The 15,440-nt window shown below is 45.4% G+C and overlaps 1 protein-coding gene across 4 annotated transcripts in view; it reads left to right on the plus strand.

Annotated features, from left to right (window-relative positions):
* Positions 1-6,413, plus strand: part of MRAS (muscle RAS oncogene homolog) — a 38,373-nt gene extending 31,960 nt beyond the window's left edge. For all 4 annotated transcript variants that reach the window (XM_041408810.1, XM_041408803.1, XM_041408786.1 and 1 more), the window contains 3 exons: positions 982-1,081; positions 2,372-2,451; positions 5,460-6,413. In XM_041408810.1, coding sequence (XP_041264744.1) covers positions 982-1,081; positions 2,372-2,451; positions 5,460-5,559 — 280 coding nt within the window. In that variant the 3' untranslated portion in view covers positions 5,560-6,413. The remainder of the gene's footprint in view (positions 1-981; positions 1,082-2,371; positions 2,452-5,459) is intronic.
* The last annotated feature ends 9,027 nt before the right edge of the window (positions 6,414-15,440 follow it).

A 15,440-nucleotide genomic window follows, 5' to 3' on the forward strand; every position in this document is an offset into this window, starting at 1 on the left:
AAGGGACCTCCTCCCTCCCAGCAGTGGCTAAGAGGCCCTGCAGCAGCTGATTGCTCTGTCTCATGAAGCCAGAGTGGCACTGCCAGCACCTCCCATGGCTACAAACCTTGGTTCTCTTTATCTCTGGAACAGCGGAGCTTTCTGCAGGGGGAGAGGGGGAGAGCCTTGCACAGGATGTGCTGTGGATAAATGGATCTCTTCTCAGGTGGTGGCTGAAGGCAGTCACATGCCTGGTAGTTCAGGAAATACTGAGTATTATTACAGAGGGAGATGGGTTTGGTGTTTTTTTCTGGGATTAGGAACAGGAGATGGTAGGTAATAGCATCGGAAGCTTAACAAATCTCTTTGGTTCCTTCCAGCCTCCTTCCAGCTACCACTGCCAAGCCCAGTTTGTCTTGGAGTAATAGCTGATGGGCATCTCTTTGCTCCTGCTGATTTACTCCACCATTTGATTCCCCTCTAAGTACCAGCTCCCAGAGTCCATCTTTCTTTCCCTTACAGTTGCTCTCAATGGATGACCAGGAACTAAATTACTCCAATTCTTCCATCATCCCCTCAGTATCTTGCCAAGATATGCAGTTACTGAGATGCCTTAACTGCTACAAAAAAGTCCCAGTCTCCTGTTCAAGATCTGTCTTTATGTCTCAGTTGATTTTCTGGCTAATTCTCTAGACCTTTCTTCACCTAGCTGGATCTTCAGGTTTAGTTATCATCAGGCATTGCAGAAATGGTGACAATAAGTTCCTGAAGTCCCTACAAATAAAAAGGAATGTGTGCACGCATGCAACTTGTCAAGTAAATTTTTACAATATGAACATATGTATAACACAGCCTGTGGGTTTTCTTTTTATTTCTTTGCACATAAGTGGTATGTCTGTAGCTGAAAATGTTAGATGATGTCATCATGAAAAAGTTAAATTTATGCTCATAATTTTTGTTGTAGTGTGGTAGTAATTGGATGGTGGTTTTGATTTTTTCCAGGGAGTCTTTTCCAATGATTTTGGTGGCAAACAAAGTTGATCTAATGCACTTACGGAAAATTACAAGAGAACAGGGGAGAGAAATGGCAACAAAACATAACGTAAGTTTACAGGATTATTTAATGGGTTATTGAAATTAGTCCTATTACAGGCATTCAGAATCGAAAGCTGTGCTCGTTAGGAGCTGAATTAAAGCTTACAATGAAACATTTGTAAATAGGTTTTTTGACTACTACAAAGTAGCAGCTCTGCAGTTTCCTTTCAGTAGGACCAATTCATCACTGAAACCAGAGCCTCTGCTGTGCACCAGGCTGTAGCAGAGCTGTGGCCATCACTAAGACTTATGTACAAGGTGTCTGAAAGTGGTGAGAAGTGTTCAGGATGAGGAAAGAAAGTGCACCTCCCTGTAGTGAAAAGGCAGAGTCAGGCATTAGGAGGTATATCCAGGTGCCTGAGCTTGTTCGAGATAATGAAGTTAACAGGGTTGTTAAACCTATCTAAATCTGGCCCACCATCTTAGCTCTGCATTATTCATGCTGTGAGTTTAGCCTGAGAAATTTGTCTTAGATGGGTGTAGATCACATGCTGCTCCACTAATCACCTCTAAATGCCAGCAGCCCTGAATACCCAGAGGGAGACAACAGCTCCCTTAGGAGGTGGAACTGAAGGAAAGGTTAAAGGCAAGCAAGCCTGAGACCTCTTGGCAGCTAAAGGAAAAGCTGTGTGGTGGTTTCTGAGCAAACCTCGGTGGGAGTTTGGCAGGGCAGGTTCACTCCCCCCCTCCCCAAGGAATCTGGTTTCTGTCAGAGCCAGGACACCTAAACTGCAGCACAGCATGTTGTATCCATCTGTATACACAGGCCTTGGAAAAGGCCATGCATGAAAATACCTTATCAGAGGCAGTTTTATAAATCTGCCAGTGTGCTGGACAAGCACTCTAGGAGGCCCCATCTGCCTGTCAGACTTTGAAGGGGAAGATCATTTTACACTGAAGGGGAATTGTAGTCATGAAATATTCATGCAGTAGTCCCAATAAAATGTGGCAAGCAAGAATTTTTGGCAAGTGCTGGTCTTTCAACAACCTTCGGCTATTTTCATGTCTGTGAGCACAGCTCAGAGGGAGAGAACATCTGATGGCCTGAAGTCTGGCATTATTCTCCCCCAAACCCAGAGCTCCATAGCAGCTGTTTAGCCTGGTGCCCATTCCAGACCTTTTGTAAGCAGTCGTTGACCTTGCTGCAAGCTTAAGGGCGTTGGTAGCAGTGTCATGGCAACATTTAGTTTACCTGTATTTCCGTGGTATTAGCAGCCCATTTCTCCAGCCTTTAGGCTTTTCATTTTGAAACTGGTATCATCACTGATCTCTTCCATGACACACTTCTCTCCTCCAGATTCCTTATATAGAAACGAGTGCCAAGGACCCACCTCTGAACGTGGACAAGGCCTTCCATGATCTTGTGAGGGTAATTAGGTAAGCTGCAAACTCCTCCCTTCTTTACTGCCCATGGATGGGAACATGCAGAAGTCATGGCCCAGAGAGTCAGGAGCCAGATTCTGGGGAGCCAGGTTTTCTTGAGGGTGGGATATTTCTGATGTTTATTAACTTTCTTGTCCTATGTCAGCTTAGGTCTGTTACTAGCACTTAGCTGCTCGTGCAGGGCATCAGTACCAGGCCTATTAAGAAGTAGCTGTGGTCATAATAAAAAAATTTTAATCAGTGAATAGTGCAAAGCCTGATGTAATGATCAGCTCTGGACCAGTAATTTGGGTTTTCATAGTTTTGTCCTCTCAGGGTCTTGCCTTGCCAGAAGTTAAAAAGGACTGGCAAAAAATTCTACAAAATTCTAATGCTGTAGGTGACTTCTAACATTTTCTGCTCACTAAATGGAAAAAATTAAGCCATTTTGTATGAGAAACTGCATGACCTAATGGCTAAGTCCCAGGTTTCCTCAGACTGCAGAGGTTTGTTCCCAGTTTTGGCATGAGCTGCCTTTGCTCGTTTTGGCAAACGCGCGCTCTCCGGGTGAACCCCTGCTCTGGCTGCCAGCAGGGAGGGACTGCCTTCCCAAAGCCCGGCTCTCCTGCAGGAAAAGAGCTGCACACACATCCCAGCATCTCAGCTGATAACCTCCGTTCTCTCTGAGAAGATTTGTTTTTCTGGCACTAGCTGTCTGCCAGATTTTCTGGGCCCTCATTTTTCATGTTTTGGGAGGGCGCTGAGCTGAAATCATGCTCCTCCCTGCCGTGCAGTCAAAGTGCCTCGCCCGGCAATTAAACCACAAGGCATTTATTCACAGCATATCTGTACTTGTGAATATCCTAGCAGAGCCTCAAGCCAGCCTCCATCAAAACCAGATGGTACTGCCCACTCTTCCCACATGTCTCAAAAGCAGAGGGCAGAAAGTCTTTGGAGAACAGAGTTGGAAGTGTCCCAGTCTCTTTCCCAACTGTTCTCAGTATTAGCTGGCTAGATATTACTTTTGTGTTGCAGCAAGCTCTTACCACCATCTACTCTGCTCTGCAGGAAAGAAAAACAGCCAGAATAAGATGGAAAGGCTTTGTTTGCTTTCTCCACGTAACACAGCTCCAGGCAGGCTGAAAGGCGTATTGTAATGAGGCATTACTAATTTCAAGCCCTGAAAATGCACTCTGTAACCTCAAAAATAAGTGGTACACCTCAGTTTCCTGAGTAGCTACTGTGAAAGTCCTTCCAGCCTGTGATGTCAAGGCCACCAGAAACATTCACATGAGCTGGAACTTGGGTTAAGTCAGAGAGCAGGGAGATGCTGTGATCTGGATGGTCATTGGCCACAAAGCAGCTTTGCTTGGTTTTTGGACATTAGAAACTGTCCACAGTCAAGGGTAGCATCACCCATCAAGTATTGTTTTTCTCGTTTTCAAATAAGATTTTTCAAACAAAATGTAAATTTCAGCTCCCTGATAACTGTCATTGACTGAGTACTTTGCAAATGAAGGGCTTCCTCAGAGCCCTTGTGAGCTTTCAGGGTGAGGATGCTTGTTCAGGGTTGCACTGTTTGAGCTCCTTGCACTTGTCTGATTCCTAGTTTATTTAGCTTCATGGAAGAAACTGTTGTCTGGAAGTAATCCATAAAGGAGTGGGTTGATTGAGTCCACTCAATAGATGTTTTAAATTTCCTTATGCCCCTTTTATGCTGCAGCAGTGCACACACAGGAACTGACAGAGCAGAAGCCTTGAGCAGACCCAGGGTGTGGGTTTTGGATCTCTAAAACAGATCCAGAAGAGTGTGAACAGCTTGTGGTCACTTAGTGTTTATCCAGATTTAAAGTATTTTCTGAATTTCATCTTTGTAGTTTTGGGCTTTAAAGTTTTATATTTTTCATGCCTCCAGCCTTCATATTCACTTAGAAAAAGTCTTACTAGTCAAGGCTGAATTTTTCAGGTGGTTGCAAGAATTTGGAAGCTGAGGCTGTAAGAGAAACCCCAGCTAAAGCCATAGTGATTTATGCCCCAGTGATGTCTCATCCTGGTCTGGATTACTTGGTATGAACACTTGGTTTAACGCCTGGCATATCACATGACAAAGAGGCTGCTTTTGAACTATTCAGACTCTCAGGTTTGAATCTATGGAAGCTGCTGGTGTCTGTATGTTTTATCTTACACCATAATCTGCATCTACAGGCTGCCTGTCAGGTGTTTGAGATACAGAGCCTTCGCTGGATTTGCACTGCTGGGCTGCCAGAGTAGCTGCTGCAGTTGGGTGCAGCTGCAACAGGCATTTGGGCAGTGCCTCATCTTACTGGACAGGGAGAAGCCCTCAACAGAATGCTTCAGAGGCTGCTCACAGCTCCAGGGCACACTGCAGGAGGGCTCTCAGCTGTGTATTCCTGGTGGCTGTGACTTCAGACAGCCAAGGACATCTTGCTGGGGTCAGCTCATTCTCTGTGCACCGGTGCTCTTCGCAACATCAGAGGAAGCCAGAGTCCCTTTGGCAGAAAACTCAATTTTTTGTTTATTATTTTTTAGCTCCCCTCCATCACCAAGTCGGCATCAGTGCAGCTGGCTAAGGGCAATGCCAGCTGAAAGGCAGAAGAGTGTATTTCTCTGTGCTCTCTGTATCTCTCTCAACCTCTTCCCTACTGAGTGTCAGCAGTGTAATGGATGATGTTGCATCGCTTAGAGCATCCCTGTTTCCCAGAGCAGCCCCCTGTCAGGGGAGGAGGCAGCAGTTCAGCATGGGCAGCTGGAGGCATAGTGCCCTGGCAGGACATACATCCCTGCCATTAGCCTTAATGGCTTCTTTCCTCATTCCTGAAGAATGCTGGCCAGGCCCAGCTGTGTGGCATGAAAAGCCATGCCGTGCTGGAAGGGTATATGGAGATACGTATACAAATATGCACATGCACACCAAGATGCTGCTCTACGGGCTGCCCAGGGCTCTGGATCCAACCCAGCCTTATGTCTCACCTGCCTGCTTTCTTCTCTGTCTCCCAAAACAGGCAACAGATCCCAGAGAAAAGCCAGAAGAAGAAGAAAAAGACCAAATGGCGAGGGGACAGAGCCACGGGCTCCCACAAACTCCAGTGTGTGATTTTGTGACAGGACACCCTGGGAGTGCCTTGGATGCCTCCCTGCTGCCCTCCTGACCCCCTGGCAGCCCGGGCGAGGAGCTGCAGCTCGGTGCTGATGCCCACACGGCCCCGTGGCCCCCGGGCTCCCCACGGTGGCTCAGACTCGGAGCAGGCGGCTCCAAAGGGTCCGGACCCCCGGAGAGGGGCTGCACATCAGGGCCAGCCTGGGAGCTGTGTCAATGGGAGGCAGAAGGGATCAGCAGGACCTCAACTCTCAAACATCTCCAGCACCTTCCAGGGGCCTCCATCATGTTTATAAAAACAAACAAACAAAAAAAAAAAAAAACAAGGCAGAAGTTTAAAAAAAATGTTGGTTTTATCTGCAAACATTTCTCTTTGTGACCCATTTCTGAACAGCCGTGAATAGCCCCCCTGTTTGGTACAGTTGTCTGTGTATGTGTGGGGGAAGGGAAAGGGTTTTTCTTTCTCCTAATTTTTTTTGTCCTGTTCTTCCTTTTTGTTGTTTGCTCAGCAAGTGTTGGGTTGCAAAGAAACAACGGCCAGGCTTACATTTTTTGCACTGGACTCTCTCTTGGGCAGCAGTGCCAAAACACAACTTCATATGAAAGTGCATAGATTTGGAGGAAGAAAATTAATTCCAGCTGCTCTGGGTGCTCCAGACATTGTGTCAGACTCTGGAGGGTTGCCAGCTCACAGACCATAAACTCCAGTTTAGGAAAGGAGGTTTGGGCTTGGATTATGTATTTTTTTTCTTACCCTTTGTCAAGAGGTTTTGTTTCTGTTTTGTAACTTTGGACATGTCAAACTTAAGACATTTTGTTAACCTGGAAGTATTTAAATTAAAGTAATTTACAAATGGAAGGGTATGTCATTTTTGGGGGAGGGGGGTGGAGGGGAAGGGAGAAAGGAAGTAAAATCTGAACTGGATTTGTTATTTGGGTGTTGAATTTCTCCCTCATAAATGCATGTAAAGTGGTGCGATCTAAATCACTCTATTATTCCTTAACCTTTCCCTGCAAAGCCACTAGTGGGTAGATTAATTGTTTTGCTTTTCCCAGGCTCATCTCACACACACAGGAAACAAAATCTGTTTATGGAGTTTGGCTCAATGTTTCTTCTCCCTCCTTCGCCAAGTTGGTGACTTGAAAGGAAGAGGTGTTTTTAAAATGATTCAAGTGGGATGGGTCTCTTCATAAGCTGACTGTATCTAAAATGTCTCCCTGAAAACAGCAAGGACTAAATATGCCTTATGAAAAGACAAGGCAAAAAACCTGCAAGCATTCAAGATGCCATCTGTAGCACCAGAAATATGGCTGTGCACATCCTGGAGGAGCCACGTGTTCTTTCACACCTTTCCTGGCAGTAAGAACTGCAGTAGCAAATTTGTCTTTAATGGTATGTCATGTGCTGGATTGAATCCATTGGCTCCGTTCACACGGTCACCAAATCTGTTTAAAGTAGCAACTTGCTTTTCATCAGCTTGAATCCTATTCAAATATGCTTTGCGGGCATGACTTAAAATATTGGCAGAGTATGAATGCCTGAGATTTATGTGTCTGAGCACACAAAATCCTGGTATTGGATATTGAAGATCCATCCAAGATGATGGATCATCACAAATTTAGTTGTCTATACTTGTATATATGCCACCAGATTTCATTTCTTGACTCTGTGCCAGGCCACTTTTTAGAAGTGAGTTGGCTGCTGATTATTTTTCAGGTGAATGAGGGTAATGGAAACACGTTCTTAATTTGTCCAGTCCTCATCACAGCCAGAAGATGGCAAAGGCCTGTGGCTGGCTCAGCAAGCTGCTTGGGGTAATGCTGGCTCTGCTGCCTCTGTCCCCTTTGGTGTGGTGACAGATGCTGGGGATGGATTAAGCAGAGGGATATTGGAAGGAAGTGTCTCTCACGGACTCTTGGGTTGGATGTGGGCCATACACTTCAGTGAAGCAGCAACGTGCTGTGTCAGCTGAGATGTGGCTCCCCAGCAGGGCAGCGTTTCTCTCAGTGCTGGCTGAACAGACCTGCAGCAACTGAAGCCATTCTGTTTCAGTGCTGGCTGAACAGACCTGCAGCAACTGAAGCCATTCACTTCAAATTCCAGTCCTTGAGACTTGCCTCTGCCTTCTGGAAGATCTCCCTTTAGGCATTTCATTTGTTCTGCTTTGAAAACCTCTAGTAAATGAGAAATTGTCTGATGATCTTTGCAACCACCCCATTTCACCATCACCCCTGTAACCACTTCCCTACCAGAATCCCTGTCTAGCCTGACTGCTGGCTTAATAGTTTTAATTATACACTACTAATGCTACGGGATCCCACACAGAAGATTATGGCGTTTTCAGGGAGCTCTTTTAATGCCCCCTAGAGCTCTTCCACTTAAAAATAACTTGATTTCTGCTGAAACACCTCATCCTTATTATTTTTATCTAAACCCTTGGGAATGCTTGCCTGAAAACAGCATGTGTGTCTCTTGAGTCACATCTGCTGCGTACTCAGCACTGCATGTGAGAAATTATCTGCTTTTTCTAAAGCTTCTTAATTGTTTCTACAGTTCCTTTAGCAACTAGCAGCTCTTGCAGAATAATGGACAGGAGGAGGAGGGGAAAGGAGCAGATTAACAACAGAATATGGAGTAGTGGCCAGTGGGGAAGGCATGGCTGTTTTCTTCTACATTCATCAACTTGTTTATAGCAAGGAGTGTTTTCCATCAAGGATTGCGTCTTTGACAATTCTAGGGTGCTGAAAATAGCAAGGTATACAAAGCCTTCTGCCACTTAACCCACCCTGTCATATTCAGGGCTGTTGGGAAATGGAGAGCAGCTTCCCTGCCGTGTACAGCACCTACAGACCTGGTAGGGAGACACCAGTTGGTGACACACTGCAGAGAGCAACAGCTGTGCTTTGGGTGGCTTATATTTGTAATTTGTATATATTATATATTTGTCTATGGAGCATCCAGTGGATAGGGACATTTTTGTTGTGGTCAGGGGTAGTCTGAGAAGGATCCTGTAAGGGCACAAATGGGGCTCATTGCCAAAGAGCTGATGGTCCAAGCAGCCTAACATCACCTGATGTTAGAGCTGGCCTTGCTTTCAACACAGAGTTTCAAACAAAATAAAAAGAGGGGTAAAACCTTATAGATTTATTGGTATTTAATAACTATATAACCTCCTTTTCTATTTTAGACACTGAATAATATTTGTAAAACAACAAACAAAAAGTATTAAGCCACCAAAGTTTTGGCTTTGCAAAGGTGTCATCACCTCCCTGACCTGGGATCCCACAGCATCTGTACCACTGCCATCAGGTAAATCATGTTACTGTTTCCTCTCTCTGGTCCTGCCTATAAGGCAGCCACTGGCTTTGTTTTCTTACCAGCTTCTGAGGTGCAGGATATTTATTGTATAAGCCAAGTCACCTGTTTGTCTGTTGACCTCATGTCTCTCAAAAGGGGGGTGGGAAGGAAGAAAAGGAGAAGTACCTGGTTTAAATACACGTTCCTTTGGGATGAGCAGAGTTCAATTGTCCCTGACTGCCTCCCAACTCTAAATGGCACAAAAGCCTGATAACAGCAAGCAAGCAACACCACCCCACAGCTGAGGAGGCCTGCAGGTGGTGGCCACCTACAAACCTGCTTTGTGGCTGCCTCAGCCAAGGCCAGTGCTGTCCCTGGCAAAGCTGCCCTATGATAGCCTGGGTACATATAAATAAACCATGTTCAGATGATGGTGCTCAGCAGCAAAACACTGGAGATGGTGAAAAAGAGAAGCAAGCATTTAACAAGGGGCTGAAATTGCTTGGTTTGGATCAGATGTTTCAGTTTAACAAGAGGCCATTGCCATTTGTTGCTCGGTTCCTCAATCTACAATAATTAATTTTGGCTGGCTCTTTTAACCTACAGCTGTACTAGAATTTGCAAATTAGGACAGGCTGAGGGGATTAGACATACATGGTGTGTCTTGTCTGGAGAGGAAATGAGCATTATTGGGCACAGAGAGGACAGCATTGTAATGCTGGGTCAGATTTTTTCTTTTAGCTTGTTACCCATCCTCAGGCCAAAATGGACTGCCCAGAGGCTTATTCAGCTCCAGTGATTTCAAGGGATGATCCCTAAATGCTGCTGAAGTGCTTGGGAAGAAGGTGATCCCCCTCAAAGCTCTGCTAAGAGTAGAATATAATGGGGAATACAGAAGATACTTTAAGAGACATGACTTATGGTCTACTCCAGATGTCAGAGTTCAGATATTTATTAATGAGGGAGAGAGAGGGCTTGAGAGAAGTTTGGCATTAGAGAAATAGCCAAGGCCCTGTGACAACTGTCACATCACCTATGTACCGTGGAATGGACAGAAGAACTCTGTGTCTGGAAATCTGCTTTCTGTGAGCTGGGTTCAGTGGCCAACCTATTCTATCTGCTGTAGGCTGGGCAGGAAGGAGGAGCTTTAGTGCATTTATTAAGGACTGCATTACAGTGCACAGCAAACATCACAGTGAAAAGGAGAGGAAGGATGCTGTGGCATGGGAAGTGTTGCTGTTCTTGCTCACTGCTCCCTGTGCTGGGAGGTCTCCAGTGGTCACATAGGCTAAATTGAGTGTCTTGCATTTATGTATTTAATGACATCTGAAGGTGCCTGGGGGTATCCAGGGCATTTACCTGTGAGTTTCAGCTGTAACACAAGACCTATGGGAAATCTGGGCCCTTCTGGAACAGCAGCCACCATCCAGGCAAGGATTCACCTGAGCACCTAAAATGGCTCCACATGTGTACCTTGGGGCAGCCAGTAGGTGCTCTGAGAACCCCCTTCTATTTCACAGCAGTGCTCTGAAAGAAGTCAGTGGATATCAGGCAATCCAGGCAATCTCATGAGTATCAGTTGCACAATTAGGCTGTAAATAATTCAATATTTGGCTATCAGGGATTCCATCAATATTATGCAGGCCTTTTGCTTCCTTTTCTCTTGCATGCAAGGGAAAGAAATATTTCATAGATGATCTCACAGATGGTTTCTGGGATGACACAGGACTTGTTTGCAGCAGAAGAGAGTGGGGAGAGAGATGCCTGCATGTGCTGGATCCCATGATGGGGCGGCACGAGGAGATACAGCACAGAGGTAGGCTCTGGTCTGTGATAAATCACTGGTTCTTCTCTCCAGCTCCAAGAAGTCACTCATGAGTGGCCAGCAGGTCAGGCAGGTCAAGACTTCCTGAGGCAGGAGAAATGTGCTGGCACTGTGTCCCTGCTGTGCCAAAGGGAGGGGACAGGGAAGGAAGACACACCCAGCAGTGGGACCTGGCAGGTGGGTGAGTGCAGGGGTTACTGCTAATGACAGGAGGGGGATGTTCAGCAGTGCTGAGTGCGGAGAGACAGACAAAATCCCCTAATCCTGGCAGTTCTGGGACAGCTTTTTTAATTCTTTTGAATTCAGGGACCCCTTTGCCCAGTCCTGGGGGACCAGCAACATCATGCCAAGCCAAACACAGCAGTCTGACTTGTCACAAGCATTACTACTCTTCTGGTTTCCATCCCTCCTCCCAGGTCTCTCTCATACAGACCAGGACATGCACAACATTGTCTGAGAGCTCAGACTGGGCATGTGGTCAGATTCAGGAGCCAAAGAGAGGGACTCAGGCAACATCCTGGATTTGGTCAATAGGAGAGCAAGAGTAAGAGGTAAAGGAAGGAGCTTTGTGAATCAGGACCTTGTTCTATAAAGCCAAATCCTCTGCAAATCTGGGCAAGAGCTATTGTACAGCTGGTGATTAAGACAATCTCAGCTGAGAAGTCAGCCCAGCTGAACCAGTCACGAGCTGCTCCTGGGGCTGCCACACACAGAGGTGGTTATCCTGGGGCTCCTCTCACTACAGTGGTCAGGCCCAACCAGCCCAGACCCAGGCAGATACTGGGCATGCTTCTTGCAGCTCAATAGCCCATGTCCCCATAAAGCAGTTCTTTTCTGCCAGCTCCATAATAAGAGCTGTGTTTCAAACAACAGTGCCTGGGATGGAGCCGACAGCAAGCAGGAAATTCAAAGTTAAGGCTGATGCTCCGGGCTTTGCTCACACAATTGTTGAGGTTGAACAAAGCACAATGATGTGAGCTGGGGACAGGGTGCTACTCACCCTCCCCTGGGAGCTTCCTGCCTTGCCTTGTCTCATCCCAGTCTCCAAACTTTCATAAAAGCTTGTGCTGGTTTCTGGCATTGAGTTTCCCACAGAGCTGGTCACAAAGATTCATTCCCATGGTCTCTTTGCTTGGCTTGGTGAAGTCTCTTTGTCCCCTCTAGCACCCTCTGGGCAGCACAGTTAGAGTGGTGCTGGGGGTGTCTGGGCAGCCTTTGGCAGAAGGTGCTTTGTGGGGAAGAGGAGGTTCAGCAGGAGATGGAGAAAGCAAAGCATAAAACTCTTAAAGGCAAAGGTGGCACTCAGCAACTCACCTGTTAGTTTTACTTTAGCACATAAAAATTGTTCTGGGAAAATTCACGTGACACCTGCTACCATAAAAGAATAGAAAATAGAGAACTAGAACTATTGAAAGAAGTAGAGAACTAATGATTTTTCACTTCAGGGTCTTAAAGCATTCAAGAAACAATGCAACCTTTCACAGTCAGGACTCTTAGAAGCAGCAGTTCCTGTTCCATAGGCTGAAGAAACAAGAGCACATACTTCTGAAATGTAGACAAAGAACAGGGGACAGTGAGATGCCCAAACATCAAACACTGCTGGGACTTGTGACCAGTTTGCTTCAAGCTGCAAAACTAAAATTAACATAGACTTAGCTGAAGATAAATATTAAATATAAAAAGAAGAGGTCTAAGGCCAGCTATCTCAAGAGCTTCAGCCCCTGATAAAATCTGTAAATACCTACTAGATATAGGCTGCTTTCATAAGTGGCATTTTCTCAGTATTTTCAAATTATTTTTCCCCCCTAAGCAATCTATTTCCTTCCTAATTTAGGATTCATCTTATCACATCATAGAGATAAACTAAAACTGGAAAAGGTCACAAGTTCTGCTTTATTTAGAGGAAAAAAATACCCTTTGTAAAATGCCTTTGGACTTTTTTACATGCTTTTGTTTTTCTTAGAGAACAAAAGCTTAACTCCTGCTGGTCCCATGGAGCCCTCAATACCAGTGACAGGATCAAGGATGGGCTGCCTGAGGAAACCAAGCCTGTGAGCACCACGTGGAAGCTGTGTGAGCCCACAGATAAGTTGCTGGTTTGGGTTGCCAAAGGTTGGAGGCTAGTGCTTAGTTTTAAAATGACAGGTCCTGTGATAACGTTGTCCTAAGACAACAACAAAGAGATGGCACTATCTAATGCCAGGGACTGTTCCTCCCAGCAGCCAGAGGGCCACCAGACCTGGCCATGTAAATAATGGTACTGATGCCTGTGTGGCAAAAACTGCCTCTGCTTCCTGAGATAGGATTTAGCACCAGCCTGACCAATGCTCCAGGCTGCTGCCTATTTGTTTATGTTGTATTGCCAACTAATGCCAAACTGCAGGCTTAGTCAGGTGTACCAACAGTCCAAGATGGATTTCCTCTTACTATGACTCGTATGGGACTTGTAGCACTGAAAAATCACTGGAAAGTCAGTCTAGCCACAGCACAACATTTTGTTACTGCCCAGCTGCCTCTTGTCTGCAACAGCCTTTTACCAAAGGCTTTGTAAAGGTGGGACAGAGCTGCTGCTGCTCCCTGGAGAGAGGTAAGTGCCTTGAATTTGATTGTGTGGGCCTGGGCTTGTGTCTGCTGCATGCCTCTATCATTAAGGGGATCTTAGCATCTCTTTGGGGCAATTTGGCTGTTTACAAGAAATTAATTATCTGCATTGACCAGCTGAGGGCAGGAAGAATTTGTCTATGTTTTCAGGTGGTATCAGAATTAAGTGGTTTATCTATAGATTAAACCTGAGGAGAGCATCTACGATGACAGATGACCTTACCAGATGTGGACTGGCCTTGTCCCAGCCCAGTCTGTCAGTCATCTGCCCCTTGCAAAAATGTTCAGCAGCAAACACACACACGGGGTGGGGGGCATCTGTCATGAGCAGGGAAGTCAATACAGCCCAGGACCCCTTCATGTGTGTGCAGTGCAGGTGCTGGCAGCAGGACTGCTCAGCACCACTTGGAGTGCACTGGGGTCTTTAGTTAGGACACATTGTGCTTTTCCAGATCAGTCCTGCCTCCCTCTCTTGCCTATTGGTACAGAAAATAACCCAAAGAGCAACTAAGGAGCAGACAAAGAAAGCTTCCCTAACATCTTAGTATTTGTGTCTCTTCTCAGTGAGGGCTGGGAGTAAAACTGTCCCAGACACAATGATTAAAATGCTGAAGGGGGAGAGTGTAACAGAGAAACTACAATGTGCACTTGTGCTGTGGTGGATGTTTTTTATTACTGTTATTGGCTACTCAAACACTTACCCAAAAAAAGAAAAGGAGAAGTGGAGACAGCAGCCTCAAATCAAACAGATTTCAAACACTCCACAAACTTTTTCAAAATATATTAATCTTCCAAACACTCTTTAGCCTGTTAGTTAGATTTAAATAATCATGACCTAGTACTTACTAAATAACTACAGTCTTTTGAGAGCTCACATTTATAGTCCAGATCACTGCAAAACAAAGGGCAGAAAGAAATCCCATTTGGATGTGAATATTTAATGCGGCATTTGGAAAGCTGCTGCACTGACACTAATTTGAGATAATCAAATAAGTATTAAAACAAATAATTATGCAGACATATAATTAGAACAGGAAAAGATTCTAAGTTAAACCAATAGAAAATGGTTTATAAAGACCATTTGATCATGGCCTTTCAAACAGAACTGGAACAAAACACCAAGGCTGGGATTACAGATCAGTGGGATTATAGATCAGTGGAGGTACCAGTAGTACCTGGAATGTAAATACAGGATAGATGCTGGATCTGTTCCTCAGGGATGCACTTCAGAGCCTGCAAATGTTAGCTGGAGCCTTTCTGTTATGTCAAACAGGCTTTGGGTCAGGATCCATCACCCTCTGATGAGGGAGTCCCACAATTTCTTTATTTGGCAGCTTGCAGGAGAAGCAGAAGTAAAACATATTGCAAAAGCCAAGCTCCAACAGGAGCTCTGTTCAATTATGTCTTAACATTAAACTGTAGCTAATGTGCTTTTACCAGATGTCCTGATGAAATACTATTACAAGCTGGTGCATTGCATTAATTAAAGTGAAATTTCATAATGAATTCTTTTTTCAAGGCAGCAGGGATGAATTGATGACCTACATAACCTCCCTTTGCTCTAAAATAGCTTTCCAAACTAATGAAATGAATCCCCCTGGTTGTGGCAGGGGAGCAGAGCAAGCTGTGCTTTGCATCCCAGCTACACACTGCGACTGGAAAAAATCTGGGCACTCTCCACAGAGACTATGGTTTGCCTTTCATTGTGTCTAGCAACAAGAGGGAACTTTCAGAGGCAGGAGGACTCTCTATTAAGGCACCTTGCATAACAGGAGGCTTTTGAAATCTCCATTAAAATTCTTGAACAGTGCCCTCACAGAGAAGCTGGGGGGTAAGCTGGCTGACCCTCTACCTTATAAACTGGCACAAATGCACAGACAGTTAAATGCACATTTGTTCAAGTTTAAGAGGCTTAGGGTATGTCATTAAAATATAATCCACAAGGGACAACAAGCACGGCCACAGCTGGCAGGCTCAGACCCGTTTCTGCGGCGAGCACGTCGGGAGAGAAGCGCGAGGATCAGCATCACACAGCCTGTGTGTGGGGAGCTGACGGGAGCAGGGGAGGCCTCTGTTCCCAGGCATATGCTTTTAAAAGAGAAAATATGCCTGTGAATTCTGATTATGCCTGTGTTAGTACATTTTGATCCATGGTGGCTTGA

This window comes from Onychostruthus taczanowskii, unplaced genomic scaffold (genome assembly GCF_017590055.1).
Source record: "Onychostruthus taczanowskii isolate IOZ18803 unplaced genomic scaffold, ASM1759005v1 scaffold10, whole genome shotgun sequence".
Taxonomy (NCBI): Eukaryota; Metazoa; Chordata; class Aves; order Passeriformes; family Passeridae; genus Onychostruthus; species Onychostruthus taczanowskii.